Source organism: Pelodiscus sinensis, chromosome 1 (genome assembly GCF_049634645.1).
Source record: "Pelodiscus sinensis isolate JC-2024 chromosome 1, ASM4963464v1, whole genome shotgun sequence".
In the NCBI taxonomy this organism is placed as follows: Eukaryota; Metazoa; Chordata; order Testudines; family Trionychidae; genus Pelodiscus; species Pelodiscus sinensis.
Genome location: NC_134711.1, coordinates 188,705,512 through 188,722,248, shown reverse-complemented (window position 1 = coordinate 188,722,248; position 16,737 = coordinate 188,705,512). Strand labels below are relative to the sequence as shown.

Here is a 16,737-nt window from a genome sequence, read left to right as displayed (position 1 = left end):
TCCTCTTACGCATTATGGACCCACATCTACTCCGATATTTATAGCTGAAATGAAACTTCCCAGCTCAAATTTTCAAAAATTGCCTCCATCATCATAAGTGCAGTTAAACGTGGGCACAATAATCTGTGCCTACAATTGTTCCCATTTAGACATTTGACTAGCTAGGCTGTGTGTGTTGTCAGGAAAATAAATGCATTTAAATAAGTGAAACTGGAGTTGTGTTTTTCTTGGTCCCTTTCTTCCACAAAGGGCATTCAGAATCATGGCCATGGCTGATTTGCTCTGTGGCACTACAGCGGTTTTCAACTGGTGACATTGTACACTTTGTAATAAAAGAATATGCAAGAGCACATTATACTGAAAAACACAAATGACATACACTATAATGTAGCAGTAAGATAATTCATTGTAACTCATATACAAAAATGATAATAGTATTTTAGTGCAACAGTTAAATTTGTTACATACTCTATGTAACTGACATAAACAACAAAAGCAAAGAAATGCAAGTTTAAGTCATTTATCAATACGGAACATCTATTCTTCTATCCATAAACACATTCTTAACTCTGCTGCAACTATCATGCACTATAGACCATGAACTGCAACCTTCACTCTAATGCTCTAGAGAGGCACCATAAAAGGCATCAGAGGGGTAGCCGAGTTAATCTGTATGGGTATGTCTACACTGCCACCCTAGTTCGAACTAGGGTGGCTAATGTAGGCATTCGAAGTTGCAAACGAAGCCCGGGATTTAAATATCCCGGGCTTCATTTGCATCTTGTCGGGCACCGCCATTTTTAAATCCCCCTTAGTGCGGACTCCGTGCCTGCGGCTACACGTGGCACGGAGTAGGTAGTTCGAATTAGGCTCTCTAATTTGAACTACCGTTACTCCTCATGGAATGAGATGTACCGGTAGTTCGAATTAGAGAGCCTAATTCGAACTACCTACTCCGTGCCGCATGTAGCCGCGGGCACGGAATCCACACTAAGGTGGATTTAAAAATGGCGGCGCCCAGTAAGATGCAAATGAAGCCCAGAATATTTAAATCCCGGGCTTCGTTTGCAACTTCGAATGCCTACATTAGCCACCCTAGTTCGAACTAGGGTGGCAGTGTAGACATATCCTTCCAGGTAAAACTTAAAAAACAATGAATAATCTAGAAGCACTTTAAAGACTAACAAAATATCTTAGGGTATGTCTACACTAAAAAAGTTAATTCGAACTAACAGACGTTAGTTCGAATTAACTTTGATAGGCGCTACACTAGCGCTCCGCTAGTTCGAACTTAATGCGAACTAGCAAAGCGCTTAATTTGAAGTAGGTAAACCTCATTTTACGAGGACTAGTTCGAATTAGCTAGTTCGAATTAAGGGCTGTCTAGCCACTTAATTTGAACTAGTGGGAGGCTAGCCCTCCCCAGCTTTCCCTGGTGGCCACTCTGGGCAACACCAGGGAAACTCGTATGCCCCCCTCCTGGCCCCAGAGCCCTTAAAGGGGCACGGGCTGGCTACAGTGCCCGTGCCAGGTGCAAGCCTGCCAGCACCCGGCCAGCAGACCCTGCACCTGGCACGGCTCGAGCCAGCCACCCGCTGCCACCCAGCCCTCCGCCTCTTCCCGGGACCAGGCTGGAGGTTCACAGGAACCTGCCCGGGTGCGCAAGAGGTGGGCGCCCGCCTGGTCTAGTGCGAAGATCGTGGACCTCATCCACGACCTCCGCACTAGTCACAGGAAAGTGGCCATCTAGGGCAGGATAGCTGCCAGCCTGGCCACCCGGGAGCAGGTTTGCATGAAAATCAAGGTGGTCCACTGAGACCCCCGACCCTGAGCCCTGAGCTTAGAATGTCTGTGCTGGGTCAGACCAAAGGCCCAGTAGCCTGTCTGCCGACAGTGGCCAACACTAGGGACCCTGGAGGGGATGGATTGAAACAATGACTGAGTCATTTGTCTCGTGCCATCCATCTCCAGCCTTCCACAAAGAGAGGCCAGGGACACCATTTCTAGCCCCTGGCTAATAGCGCTCCATAGACCCAACCTCCATGACTTCCTCTAAGTTCCCTTTAAACTCTGTTCTAGTTCTAGCCTTCACAGCCTCCTGCAGCAAGGAGTTCCACAGGTTGACTATTTGCTTTGTGAAGAAGAACTTTCTGTTGTTAGTTTGAAGCCTGCTACCCATTCATTTCATTTGGTGTCCTTTAGTCCTTATATTATAGGAACTAATGAAGAACTTTTCTTTATGTACCCTCTCCACACCACTCATGCTTTTATAGACCTCTATCATATCCCCCCTCAGTCTCCTCTTTTTTAAGCTGAAAAGTCCCAGTCTCTTTAGCCTCTCTTCCAAACCCCTGCTCATTTTAGTTGCCCTCTCTGCTCCCACCCTCTCTCTTCCCCTCTCCCACCTCCTTTTCCCAGTCTCCCTGAGTTTTGTTAAATAAAGAGAGTTTCTATTTTTGAACACACGTGTCTTTTATTTTGTATATCAGGAAGGGGGGCTAGGGAGGGGTAAGTGGAAGGAGGTGAGGGAGGAATGGGGTACGAGCCCCCGATGGGGAGGACTGGGGTGGCTCTGTGGGCTCCTCGGGGTGGAAGCTCTCCTGAAGCCCCTTGATTGACCCCCCCTCCGGATGGCAGCCTGCGGCAAATGCAGCCAGGCTGATAGCCGAGTGCTGTGATGTGCCGAGTGTGGGCACTCAGGGCACTCCAAGCCAGGACTGCTTTGCAAGTGGGGAACCCCTGAGAACTGTCTGTCTGGGGTGGGGGTGGGTCCCTTTAAGCACAGCCCTCAGCTAGCCTGAGACAGCAGCTCCACGCTCAAAGTCCTAATCTGATGCCCTGCCGGCACTGCTTCCGGCCATCCTTAACCTTGGTTCAGGGTCCACTGAGTGTGGACATGCTAGTTCGAATTAGCAAAACAGTAATTCGAACTACTTTTTAAGTCTAGATACGCTAATTCGAATTAGCTTAGTTCGAATTAACTAATTCGAACTAAGGGTACGTCTAGACTACCGCGTTTTGTCGATGGAAGTTTTGTCGACAGATACTGTCGACAAAACTTCCATCGACAAAGAGCGTCCAGACACATTGAGTTCTGTCGACAAAGCAAGCTGCTTTGTCGACAGAACTCCGTAGTCTGGACGCAGTGTTACAGGCAATAACACCTTCTGTCGACAGACTTCTGTTGACAGAAGGTGTTATGCCTCGTAAAATGAGGTATACCAGCGTCGACAAAACTGCTGAGTTCTGTCGACGTTATGTCGACAGAACTCAGCGGTAGTGTAGACGCTGGTATAGTTTTGTTGACAAAAGTCCAGTTTTGTCGACAAAACTAGGTAGTCTAGACACACCCTAAGTTAGTTCGAATTAGTGCTGTAGTGTAGACATACCCTCAGATCTGGACTTCCAACACTCCACTCATCTGAAGAAGTGAGTTGTGTCCACAAAAGTTCATGATACTATCTACATGTTTTGTTAGTCTTTAAAGTGCTACTAGACTATTTGTTGTTTTTCATAAAAGGCATGATATTCACCTAGGATATGTCTACACTACAGCGTTATTTCGAAATATCTTATTTCTAAATAGTTAATTCTAAATAAGTTATTTCGAATCAACGCGTCCACACTGAGTGGACGCTGAATCACGTTTAAGGCCGGCAGAAACAGGTCCAGCAGGGCATCAGGTCAGGAGTGTCTTTGTGGGGCTGCTGCCTGAGGCTATCTGAGGCTTGTGTTTAAACGGACCATTCCCCCACCCCCAGCAGCTGGTTCTCAGGTTTCCTTACTTGCTTGCCTACCTTGATGAGGGACAGCAAAGCATTTTGTTTCTGCGTGCTCTGGTTGCCCTCACTCGGAACACCACAGCACTCTGCAACATGGAGCTAGAGCTGCCCCTGGGCACTCTGGTGCTTCTCTTGGACACATTGCTGTGAGACTGGCTGCACTTTCTTCAGGCTGCCATCTGGGAGGTCCATCGGGGGCCTGTCAGTATCCAGGAGGCCCTACGGGAGAGCTTCCACCCTGAGGAGCACTAAGAGCCTCCCTGGTCTACCCCACTTGGGGCTTGTGCCTCATTCCTCCCTCACGTCCTTCCACTTACCTCCCCCCGCCCCCCACCCTCCTTCCTTTTGTAAAATAAAATACACTTTTTTTCATAAACATGAACTGTCTTTATTTAACAAAACTGGGGAGGCGGTTATGAAACTCTGGTGAGACTGGGGAAAGGAGGCGGGAGAAGGGAGGAGAGAGGGTGGGAGAGGGGAGGAGGAAACCTGGGAGGAGGGAGCTGGAAGGGGGAAGCAAGGGAAAGAAGGGGGAGGGGAAGCTCAGGGCTCAGGAGTGGGAATCTCGCTGGGCCAACTGTCTCCCAGCACCACGGATGTGGGGGCCTTGGTGTCCCTGCGGGGATGGGGAGGGAATGGAGGGTGTGGAGGGAGGGGGAGAAGGAGTGGGAGGAGGAGTGATAGCTGGGGAGGCAGCAGGCGCTGGAGCGGCAGGAGGCAGTACACTCTGCACCAGGGTCTGCAGGTGCTGGCAGATGGCACGTCCCTGGGCAAACTGCTCCCGCCAGAGCTCCAGGTCTTTTTGCACCCAGTTCTTGAGGGTGTGGTGCAGGGCTTGCAGTGCCCCCAGGTGCTGCTGTCGGTACCTCTCCACTGCACAGGTGGTCCTGCGGAGCCCTCGGGTGTTGAAGCATGTCCCGTGCGGGGTGGTGCACCCTGCACACGCAGCTGGTGCAGCTATGGAGAAATAAGAGAAGTGGTCAGTTTTCCAGTGGGGACACAGTGGGTGAAGCCCAGCCCCCCTCTACAAGGCAAGGATGACTGTTCCCTGCACCATCAGAACCGATGTGCTTGCATACAGGCCATGTTCGGAATGTACTGCTATCCCCGGGAGTGGGAGTTGACCCGAGACCACACCCATGCCCCTGTGCTGTGTATAGTGTGTGTGTGGGGGGGGGGGGGAGATGTCCCCTGCCTCTGTGTAGAATGGCCTTGTGGAGGGAAGGTGTCCTGCTGTGTCCCACCCATGTCATGTCTCTTCACACACGCGTGTGGCTAACAGGCCAAGGCCCTTGTGTGGCAGCCAGCTGGGGCCACGTGCCCAGGGGTGGCATGACACATGCTTGCACATGCACAGGTTGCTGTGTGATCCGTGGTAAGCAAGGCCCATGAGTGCAGTGTCTGGTCTCTCTCCCCGCCCCCTAATAAGGGGACAGTGATGGCACTCACATGTTGTTGCCTCCCCAGATGACACTGGAGACAAGTCTGCTGGGACGGCTCGGGGGTCCTGGCTGTGTGGCACGCTCCCTCTGGGCTCCTGCAGTTCCTGATGCTCCTCCTCCATGCCTTGCTCAGGGCCCTCTGCTCCAGGATCAATGACTCTCGGGGGGGCACGGACCGTCCCACCCCCCAGGATGCGGTCCAGGGCGTCAAAATAGGGACAGGTGTCTGCCCCTGGTTGGGAGCTGCCCCCTGTGAACCTGGCATAGGCCTGCTGCAGCTCCTTAATTTTCATGCGCACCTGCTCCTGGGTGCGCATGTGGCCTCTGGTGGCCAGGCTGTCAGCCATCCGCCTGTAGACAGATGCATTCCTCTCTCTAGTGTGGAGATTATGTTCCTCATTCCCATGAAGATATCCAGGTTTTTAAATTCCATCCTGGTTTCCCCCCCACTGGTAAAATATGAAGTTTTACAATCATGTAACGAGCAAGAAACTATAGGGCTACGTCTAGACTGGCATGATTTTCCGCAAATGCTTTTAACGAAAAAGTTTTTCCATTAAAAGCGTTTGTGGAAAAGAGCGTCTAGATTGGCACGGATGCTTTTGCGCAAAAGCACTTTTTTGCAGAAAAGCATCCGTGCCAATCTAGATGCGGTTTTGCGCAAGAAAGCCCCAATCACCATTTTCGCCATCGGGGCTTTTTTGCGCAAAACGGTTCTCAGCTGTCTACACTGGCCCTTCTGCACAAAAGCATTTGCGCAAGAGGGCTTTTTCCCGAATGGAAGAGTCATTGTATTTGAGGAAGAACACTGTCAATCTTACATTAGATCGTCAGTGTTCTTGCGCAAATTCAAAGCAGCCAGTGTAGACAGCTGGCAAGTTTTTCCGCAAAAGCACCTGCTTTTGCGGAAAAACTTGCCAGTCTAGACACAGCCTAGAAGTATTGAGGCTATAATGCCATACTGGCAGCTAATGCATTTTTGATAAGATGTGGCTTTTTAAAGAAACGTCTTCAATCACCCTGCAAGACTGAGTTATTCAGAAAAGAAAGAAAAGTAACTGGTCTATTATATACCAAAAATGTGGTTCCAGTCCCACCTCAGGTCTCATGCATGAAGTTAGACCCTGATTCTGCATCTGTTTTGCATACCTCTGCTGAAATCAGTGGGGATTTGCTGTGTGAGGGTTTAGTGATTAGGCTATGTATATTTGTCTTTACTACTTCTTTTTAGCTGAAGATCCACACTAAAATAATAAAAGAGGAGGATACCACTCGCTCTCTTAGAAAATATTGTTGCTGGGGAATTGATGTATACTCTTGTCCTAAGAAAATATTCCTGCACGAAGCTTTGTTTCCTTTTTGGAAACCAAATGCAGTGGAAAATAAGCAAGGCATCTGAAAAGGAAATCCTATTTCTCTAGTTATAGGCTTCAATATAGTGTGCCGATGGTAGAGGGAGAGTTTAGCTGGGTAGTCTGATGGAATGTGTGTGTGTAAGAGAGAGGCTATGTCCACACTACACATCTTTTAGCAAAAAGGCTGTGTTGACAAAGCCCTGCCACTAAAAATAGGTGCTTGTGAATGCTTTTTGTCAGCATTTTTGCTGACAAGACACTTCCACCCACCACCCAGTGGGTTTGACTTTGTTAGCAGCAGCTTGCTCCTGCTGACAAAGCAGTATTCACACTTGTACTTGCCAGGAGAAAACCTTTCTTGTCATTCTGGGAGGAGGTGTTAAGCACCCGTGAACGACCAACGTTTTGACGAGCAAGTTCAAGTGTAGACACAGCCTTTGTGTTTGTACATGGACCCTAAGTGATAGTTGTAATTTTTATAATAATTGTATATGCACCAAGAGCATTCAATGGGAACATTTTTACAAAATGAAATAAAGAATTGTTCAACTCATTTTAGCAACTATGTAACCAACATTTCTATCACTAGTAGATCTTCTCATCAAGTTAACAATGCTTATTTTATTTTATACTATATTTTATGCTATAGTCTACTGAAATGGAAATCTTTCTACCAATCAGAGAGCAGGAGTCTTGTATGTTGACTCAGAACTATAGTATACAATACATTTACCGGGAACTCCTTTGAAGATTGGACACCAAACATTTGTTTTAATAGCTTCAGAGGGGTAGCCAAGTTAGTCTGTAACAGGAAAAACTTAAAACTTGTCAACTTAAAACTTTACGTGTTTTAATAGATATTCAGCATGGAAATCCCTACATTCTGATGCACTACTGCCTTCAGGGATCATCTACATGCCCAAAACATAGATGGCTGTCTCAACTTCTTGATTTATTCAGGATAAACTTCCATATCTGAATTAGGTCTCAGAATATCTCACTATTACGCATTTTGTAAAATAACAGTCTAGAATTCTTTTAAATTCCTTTATCATTATATTCTAGGTAAAAAAATAACTTGGCTTGAAATTTGTTTAGCGTATTAAAGAGTTGTTGTCTTATGAACAGTGACTCCTTCAGTTTATTACCTAAAAATAAAGTGGTGTTCATTTAAAGACAGTGTTGACTTTCTGTGCAATTCAAACTGTTTAAGGGAAAGAATGCATTTGAGTTTCTGCATATATTCTTAACATATGTCATATCCTGTTTAGGCTCCAAAGAAGCACTTACAAAATGGAATTATTCGTGGATACCAGATAGGCTACCGGGAATACAGCGCAGGGGGCAATTTCCAGTTCAATATCATCAGTATTGACACCACCGGAGACAGTGAAGTTTATACCCTGGATAACCTGAAAAAGTTCACCCAGTATGGCATGGTAGTACAAGCATGTAACAGAGCTGGAATAGGACCTTCTTCTCAGGAAATCATCACCACTACCCTAGAAGATGGTAGGTCCTAAGCAAGCAACTAACATGTAAAGCATTGCATGTATTTTATTTTTTATCAGGCCTTTTAGTCCCATTGATGCATATGGTGACTTAATTGTAGCTACAGCTTGATAAGTGTTCATTATATAGTTGATAATAGAATGATTACATTGGAAAACAATCGTTATATTATAGCCTGCATGTTGGGTATACAAGTGTCAACTTGCTAGCTATGCATTATAGTTCAGTTTAAGAAGTCTGGCTGTTCTGATTTCATAACATCTGCAGTTGAGAAACAACTTGATTGAGAACATAGACTTTCTCAGAAACATCCTTGTTTTGATATTGAATCAGTTGCCAGTTTCATGCTCTCATGAGAGGATTACAGCGTGGTTTAATATCTCATAATGTAAAAATACCCAAACTGAAGTAATTATTTTTTTCAGATAAATCTATTGTGAAATCCATCACTGTGCTTCTGTACCAACATAACATACCAGCCTAAAATTAAGCAGGAGTTTTTCCAGAAATGTCAAACTAATTTTAAAAAACTCATGGGTACTTACTCTATATTTCAGAATGGCCATTCAGAAAACCAATTCCAAAATATTTTTCTAAACCACATAGAAGAGCACTTCTCAACTAATGATAGAGAGTCCTCTAGTGGGGAAAAAAAAAGAATCATTCCATATGCTGTAGAGAGAACTGATGCTTTAGAATAGTATAAAGTAAATTCTAACATAAACAATCAAGAATGATATTCAAAGCCAGATTTCCAGCAATTTAAATTGCCAGAAATCCATTAATATTAATGTCAGCTTACACCAACTGAAAATCTGACCTTTTTTATTTTAAATTCTAACACATTTATTTTACATTTTTGAGTGTTGCTATGTTAGAGGCATATGCTTCATAGAACATTGCATATCCTGATAATACTAGACAGATGAAACACATTTCACATAAACATGCATGTTTTTACTACTGCAACTGGCATAAAGTGTTTTTGCTATATCTGGCACATATGGGCACTTTATTGGCAACATTTACGTAACATCACTATGAGGACATTATGAGAAATGGAGATAAGATAAACCAAGGCATATCCACAGGTTAACTAGTAGGAGATTGGACTTGATGACTTCCTGAGGTCTCTTCCAGCCCTATGATTCTATGAAGTATGGCATTTGAAAATAAAATTGCTAACTATAAATGTAGAAAAGCTATTTGAAAAGTTCTGATTTTTTATGATTTTTGTGAAATATTTTCTATTTTTTCATTAAACTCTGTTTTTTACAACCTCTTTTTAAAGAGGTTGAAATTCTTCCCAAAACTGTCAATTTTTCCTTACAAAAAATCTCAAAAATATTCAAAAAATAATTATTTTGTTTATTCTATCAGCTCTGGAATATATTTTTCTTATAGTAGGGAGGATAAAACCTACTGAAGGGCAAGTCAGTGAGGGAGAAGGGAGTGGATCCAAGGACATTTTGGGAGAGTGAAATGTACTTTTAAGAACAAAAGTATCAGTAACCAAGCAGTTCCATCAGTGGCAAAGTTAAAATAATAGATTTTGCTTAAGTGATTAAAATTGAAAATGTAATAGAAAGGGTCTCTTCCAAGAAGTGGAAATGATTGTTATTTAATGTGTCGCCAATGAATTATAAAGAAAATATGTGTGTACATTTTAAGTATTTATTTTCACGTTGATGTAATCTCCTGTCAGTTTCACTTGTCCACACAAGTTATATGGAACTAAAATTCACAAATATTTCATTCTAGTACCCAGTTGCCCTCCAGGGAACGTTCAAGCCACCGCTACATCACCAGAAACTATCTCAATTTCCTGGTCTACACTTGCCAAAGAAGCCCTGAATGGGATTCTACAGGGATTCAGGGTTATTTACTGGGCTAATCTCTTGGATGGAGGTAAGCAGCTTTTGCCAACCAATCAGGTGTGCTCCAATAGCAATGAGAGAACAATAGGAAATTTATGGCAATTAATGTCACTTTGCCCTCTTGTATGTCAGAAAACTTTAAAATTTTTCCTTCATAGTCACTTATATAGATCATCATAAATCTGTGTGTGAATCATTCTTTATAGATCTTAGAGCAGTTGACAGCTTATTACAAAACTATTTACAAACACACACGTTTTCAAAAGAGTTTTGGCAAGTGTGGGAGCATCATCAGATCCTCTTTATCTCCTCAAAGATGAAGATAACGCCTTTCCTTTAAAGAGTACTTTGCTAGTTTTAGCAGCATTATATCCAGACATCAAAATACCTGTTACCTGCTTATTTAAGGAAGAAAATTACACAAGGAAATTCTTGTTTAAATGTCACAACCATTTTTTAAAATATATATACATTTAAATACTAAAAGGTTTCTTGCTTTTAGAGAGAGAAAAAAAACTTACCAGGCACATCTTTTTCTTAAAGTCAATAGAATTACCTCTCAAACCATTTTGTATTGGGGTGAAGGAAAGAAAATGGTTGGGGTTGCTCTTTTTTTTCATCATGTATTTGAAGTACTCAGATGTTTGGAATGTTAATATAGATCAGAAGGGAGGTGGATTAGCAAGGAGAGAACATAAGAACGGCTGTACTGGGTCAGACCAAAGGTCCGTCTAGCGCAGTAGCCTGTCTGCCGACAGTGGCCAACACCAGGTGCCCCAGAGAGGGTGGACTGAAGACAATGATCAAGTGATTTGTTTCCTGCCATCCTTCTCCAGCCTCTGACAAACAGAGGCCAGGGACACCATTTCTATCCCCTGGCTAATAGCCTTTTATGGACCTAACCTCCATGAAATTATCTAGCTTCTCTTTAAACTCTGTTATAGTCCTAGCCTTCACAGCCTCCTCTGGCAAGGAGTTCCACAGGTTGACAACATGCTGTGTGAAGAACTTTCTTTTATTATTTTTAAACCTGCTACCCATTAATTTCATTTGGTGTCCTCTAGTTCTTCTATTTAGTTCTTCTAATAAATAACTTTTCTTTATCCTCCCTCTCCACACCACTCATGATTTTATAGACCTCTATCATATCCCCCCTTAGTCTCCTCTTCTCTAAACTGAAAAGTCCCAGTCGCTTTAACCTCTCTTCATATGGGACCCGTTCCAAACCCCTAATCATTTTAGTTGCCCTTTTCTGAACCCTTCCTAAGGCCAAAATATCTTTTTTGAGGTGAGGAGACCACATCTGTACACAGTATTCAAGATGTGGGCAAACCATAGTTTTATACAGGGGCAGTAAGATATTCTGGGTCTTATTTTCTATCCCTTTCTTAATAATTCCTAGCATCCTATTTGCCTTTTTGACCACCACTGCACACTGTGTGGAAGTTTTCAGAGAACTATCCACGATAACTCCAAGATCTCTTTCCTGATTTGTCGTAGCCAAATTAGCCCCCATCATACTGTACGTATAGTTGGGGTTATTTTTCCCAATGTGCATTACTTTACACTTATCCACATTAAATTTCATTTGCCATTTTGTTGCCCAATCGCTCAGTTTGGTGAGATCTTTTTGGAGTCCCTCACAGTCTGCTTCTGTCTTGACTATCCTAAACAGTTTGGTATCATCCACAAACTTTACCACCTCACTGCTTACCCCTTTCTCCAGATCATTTATGAATAAGTTGAAAAGGATTGGTCCCAGGACTGACCCTTGGGGGACACCACTAGAACAAATGAGGTGGTCAAATGTGCATGCTTTTATCACAGTCTGCAATTTATCATGTCACCTCAATATTTGTTTCCTTCTTGTGGACTTTAGTGAACAATACATTTTAACTCTTTTTTTTTTTTAACTTGTGTTAGCAGTGCAGCGCTGCCTCAGTTTTGGCACAGTGAGCTGGATTGTATTCTGGGGTGTGTATCCATCAATAGAATAGTTAATTCAGTTCCAATTGTCCTGCCAAATTCTGTCTTCTGCTAGTTACACCTGTTCAAATGTGAGGTTGCAAGGGTTTAATGAGGGCAGAGTAAGACCCTGAAGCTCACTATTACCGGGGTAATGCTCAAGTCAGAAATCTGTTGAGGTACTACTCATTGGTAAATTAAAAAGAAAGAGGAGAAAATTTACACAGACAGAAAAATGTATCAAGGATAATTATAATGAGACTCAAAGTTAAACATTACAGTCCTGATTCAAGAGAAGATAATTCAAGACAAGACAAGGTAATTTTTTTTTCATTGACATCAGTAGGCTTTGGATTAGGGCCTAATCCTTAGGCCCTACACTGCTGAAAATTTATATTACAGTACAGTCTACCCTGAAAAAGGAGCTATTGGATCTGAAATTTTAACTTTGAATGTTCTTATGTTATAAGTTATATTTTTGGTTCTTTTAAAGCATTTCTGCTTTTGAATTATGTTTCCCATCTTACTACATTAAGGTTTATGTGACGAGTCACATCTCTCTGTGCAAATGAACTTGGTTTTATCACATTCAAATCTTTTGTTAACTAACGCTTCTGACCATAGCATACTTTACAGTAGAACTGGCCAGGTTTTTTTCAAACAAGAAGTATTGCTTGTTTAACTTTATAAAAATGGCTTTATTACAGAAATGAAAACTATTGTGAAAAGTGCTGACTTTTTCTAATGTTTTTATATGGAGGGAAACATTTTGCACCATTTTCTTATCCATTTAAAATTGTATGTATTGTCAATACCATTGTGGAAATAGTTCATTCATCAAAAAGGTGGTTCTCAGTAAATGTGAAATTTCAATAACTATTTTGACAGGGGTTTTGATATTTTTGCTAAAATATCAAATTAAGAAATGCAAAGTAAACATTAACATGAAAAAGAAATTTGCCGTTAACCACGTGAAATGGAACTGACATAAAAATGTCAAATGTCATTTTTATCAGCTCTACTTTATAATATTGATCAGTGTGAGCATTTATTTATTTATAATCAAAAAATATTATTTCTCTTTTATGAGTGCATATTCTTCAATCAGAAAATTCCCCTTTTATTTTCACACCAACATAGATATGTATAGTGAAAAGAAGAATACCATTGCCAGTAATTTGGTTTACTCTTTGTTCCCTAGAGCTGGGAGAGATTAAAAATGTCACTACTACACAGCCCTCACTAGAGCTTGATGGCCTGGAAAAATACACCAATTACAGCATCCAGGTTTTGGCATTCACACGAGCTGGAGATGGAGTCAGGAGCGAACAAATTTTCACCCGCACTAAAGAGGATGGTAAGAACTAAGAACGTCTCCATAGTCAGCCTGACAAGTTATGACACTGTTTGACTTGGCCCAGATTTTCAAAGAAAGTGACCACAGCATCCAGGGTGTATTCACAAATTGGGATTTGAATGCATAGCTCTTGAGTTGTGAGCACAAGCTCCATGCTGTGTGCATAGTTTAAAAAAAAACCTGGACATTTCTATTTATTCATTCCTTATATCCATGTTAAAGATTAAGATCCCATTTCAGGAAAGGATCTAAGCAGGAAAATTAATTTTAAGAGTGTTAGTATTTTTTTAAAATGCAACAACTGAACAACTTTAATATTTTGGGAGAGTTCTGATCTGGCAAGCTCATATCTTCCACTTATGGTCATCTCTACTTAAAATGAGGACAGACTAATCTGATCTTCAGTAATAAACTCATTCAGGATATCATCAAGCCTTCTACTTCTATATCATTTGGAGGAGGTTTGTTTAGTTTTTACATCATTGTGAAGTTTTCCTGAAATCAATGAATGATATGTCCCTTTAATATTGATAGGGGCTCATTATGGCCATTCATCACTTAAATATGCATCCTTACCTCTGATATATGCAACCATGAATCCAGAATATCTCTACTATCCCTGAAATGGCCCAAATATTTTCTTCCCAACTAGCAAATTTAAACAATAATCCCAGTGGCAAGGAAATCAGGCTAGAGAAAATGAGTTTGTATTTGAATTTTTGTAATAGTCTTTTTGTAATAGTCTATGCTGATTTTAGACACCAGCGATTAGCTATAGATGCGGTTGAACTTAGGAAATGAACCAGGATCCAGCTGGGCATATGAAGTGAGGCTTCCTATTAAAGTGACATCATTTATGTTTTTGCATAACTTTTCTCTCCATGAGCCTTCCAAAAAAGTCATTGTTCCTCTCAGAGATCCTCATAGCACAATGAGAAATGGAGTAAGAACTTCCTATTTTAAGAATTCATTGCATTTGCTGTGCCCTTTTCACTCTCAGCAGAGCTATTCATAAGCCAAGTGTCTTCTTCACCCATGGATTTATTTTACTGATCATTAAAAATTAAAATAGATTTTCTAATTGTCTCCTTCATTGGATTTAAATTGCATTTTCACAAACTATTGTATTTGATAGCATGGGGATTGAATTATTTCCTTCATATTTCTTTATTGGAAATGATACATTATAAAACCATAATTGAAACAATGAATCTGTATTCTTCATTAGATAGGCCCATTGAACCAGATCCTCAGCTAGTGTAAATTAGCATAGTCCCATTGATTTCAATGGAACTATATCAGTTTGCCGAGCTGAGAATCTGGGTTTATTAACTCACTCAAGGCTGTGTTCAAAAAAGATGCTTAAACTTGGGTACGCACCGCTCAGTATGGCCTTAATCTGCTGTGCTTGACTTCTGTATTACTGCATAGCTGCCACATGTAGCTTTTGGGACTTGGCTAATCCCGTAATATACATGTGCCTTTATTTCTTTTCAAAATCACTTTTCTATTTTAAGACATTTTGTTCCTATTGTCTAGAAGGAATAACAGTATAGGCAGCAGGTTGTGTGTGTGTGTGTGTGTGTGTGTGTGTGTGTGTGTGTGCGCGTGCGCGCGCATGCATGCATGCATGCCAAAAATGTGGAGTGTTTTGTATGCTGCAGAGTCAGAATCCTGTGTACAGGGCAAAGCTTTGCTGTCCCAGAGGTGATATATAGAGGCCTCAGACATACCATTCATGGCACCTTTGCCTCCCTGCTGTCTGGTACTGTGAAGAAAAATAGGCTGCTTGTACACTTGCTGTGAGAGAGCTCTTGGGAGCTGCTCTGGATCCCCACTCTTCTCCGTCAATAAATTCTGTTCCTCATCCTAGTCCTCTCAGTGTCCTTGTCCTCCCCATGTTAGTTTTGCCCCTCCTCTCTCACCTACAGTCTTTCAATACATTTCCACCCAGCCACAGGGACAATACAGCATGCTTCTTTTCCTGCATAGGATGAAAATGTGCTATCTAGGCCATTTTTAAGATCCTGTTGGTCCAGAGAATGAGCTTGGTGTCCAATATCTGATCGCAAGGACAGCTGGGCAGCTTTAAGTGATGTTTCGCTTTTCAGTATGGAGTCCTCTTAATACACCTTTATTCTGTCTCACCCTGACAGTCACTGAAGAGCAGTCCATAGTACATGCCATGTTGAGCTTGTCCCTCTTAGAAATTAGAGGACTCAAAGAGCTTGTGAGAATGATGGAAATCTCAGGCTGTCACCAAAAGATCACCTATGAATTCAGCCCTGTTAATAACTCAATAGCCATTAGCCCATTTTGAGAGAGCATGTGGGATCATTGGTCTTATCAACACCAGAAGTTATTAGGCACAGTCAGACAGGAATTTTCCAAAGAATACTTTTTCATGGGAAAATATGTTAGTCAAAATCTAAACTTTTAATAAGAACAGGTTGGTTTCAATCAATTTCTCAGTGTAAACATTTTTTTAAAGGAAATAAAATTATCAAAGTCCTGTCTGGACATTTTCAAAATGAATTGGTTTGAAACTTTTGATACTTTTTTTCTAGATTATCAGCTCTCAACATTTGTTGAGATTTCTATTTTTCATTCTGTTGTGGGATAGAAAAACATTAAAAATCTGAAAACCTCGAGCACATTGGGAAGTCAATTTCCTGCCTAGCTATACTGTCAGTTCCATAGAAAAGAGAGACAATGGGTGACAGTGGCTACCAGTGTATGACTATGAGTAGGTGAGCATGTCTGTCAGTAACATGATCAACAGCACACAGTACTACCAAATGTAGGGTCTGCAGAATATTCAAGAACCATATTTAATAAACATCCCAGCTATTTTATTGTATAAGCCCATTCTATGCTCCATGATAGAAAACCAAAACCAGAGACATTGACGGCTTTGAGTACGTTTCTTGAATACAGAAGCTGTTTGTGTGTATATGTATGTTTGCATATATCTAGAAAGAAACTGAGATTACTGGATTTCATAGTTTAGTAAAAACAAACTTGGATTTACATGTCCCAGCAATATTCCCTTCAGGGTTTTTTGAGTAAACATGTAAAATGAAAAATGATTAGCAATTAAAGTTTGTTAGTATCTACATCTTATAGAAGAAAATATAGAAATCCAGTGAAAAGTAAAGCTTTTCATGTATCTGTAAAACTCTACATCAATTTTGAATTAATCCTTTAGCAGCTGACAGCTAAGAGCCACTCCCGTCAGAACCTCTCCCAATGGATCAGATACTAATTTGGCAATACATTATTTTAAACTCTCATATCTAGTGGCAGTGATTTTCAAGAGACATTACTAACCATAAAGAATCTCCCACTGGGCTAAGTAATTACCAGGAAGAGCCAGGTTTCACTCTTCAGCAGTAGTCATGAATAGCATTTCTAATGAACTGATTATAAATATTGAGCTGAATGCAG

The 16,737-nt window shown here is 41.6% G+C and overlaps 1 protein-coding gene across 1 annotated transcript in view; it reads left to right on the top strand.

The window, feature by feature from the left end:
• Positions 1 to 16,737, top strand: part of DSCAM (DS cell adhesion molecule) — a 695,768-nt gene that overhangs the window by 558,194 nt on the left and 120,837 nt on the right. Inside the window, exons 17-19 of the mRNA XM_075912112.1 lie at positions 7,851 to 8,091; positions 9,853 to 9,999; positions 13,135 to 13,290. Coding sequence (XP_075768227.1) covers positions 7,851 to 8,091; positions 9,853 to 9,999; positions 13,135 to 13,290 — 544 coding nt within the window. The remainder of the gene's footprint in view (positions 1 to 7,850; positions 8,092 to 9,852; positions 10,000 to 13,134; positions 13,291 to 16,737) is intronic.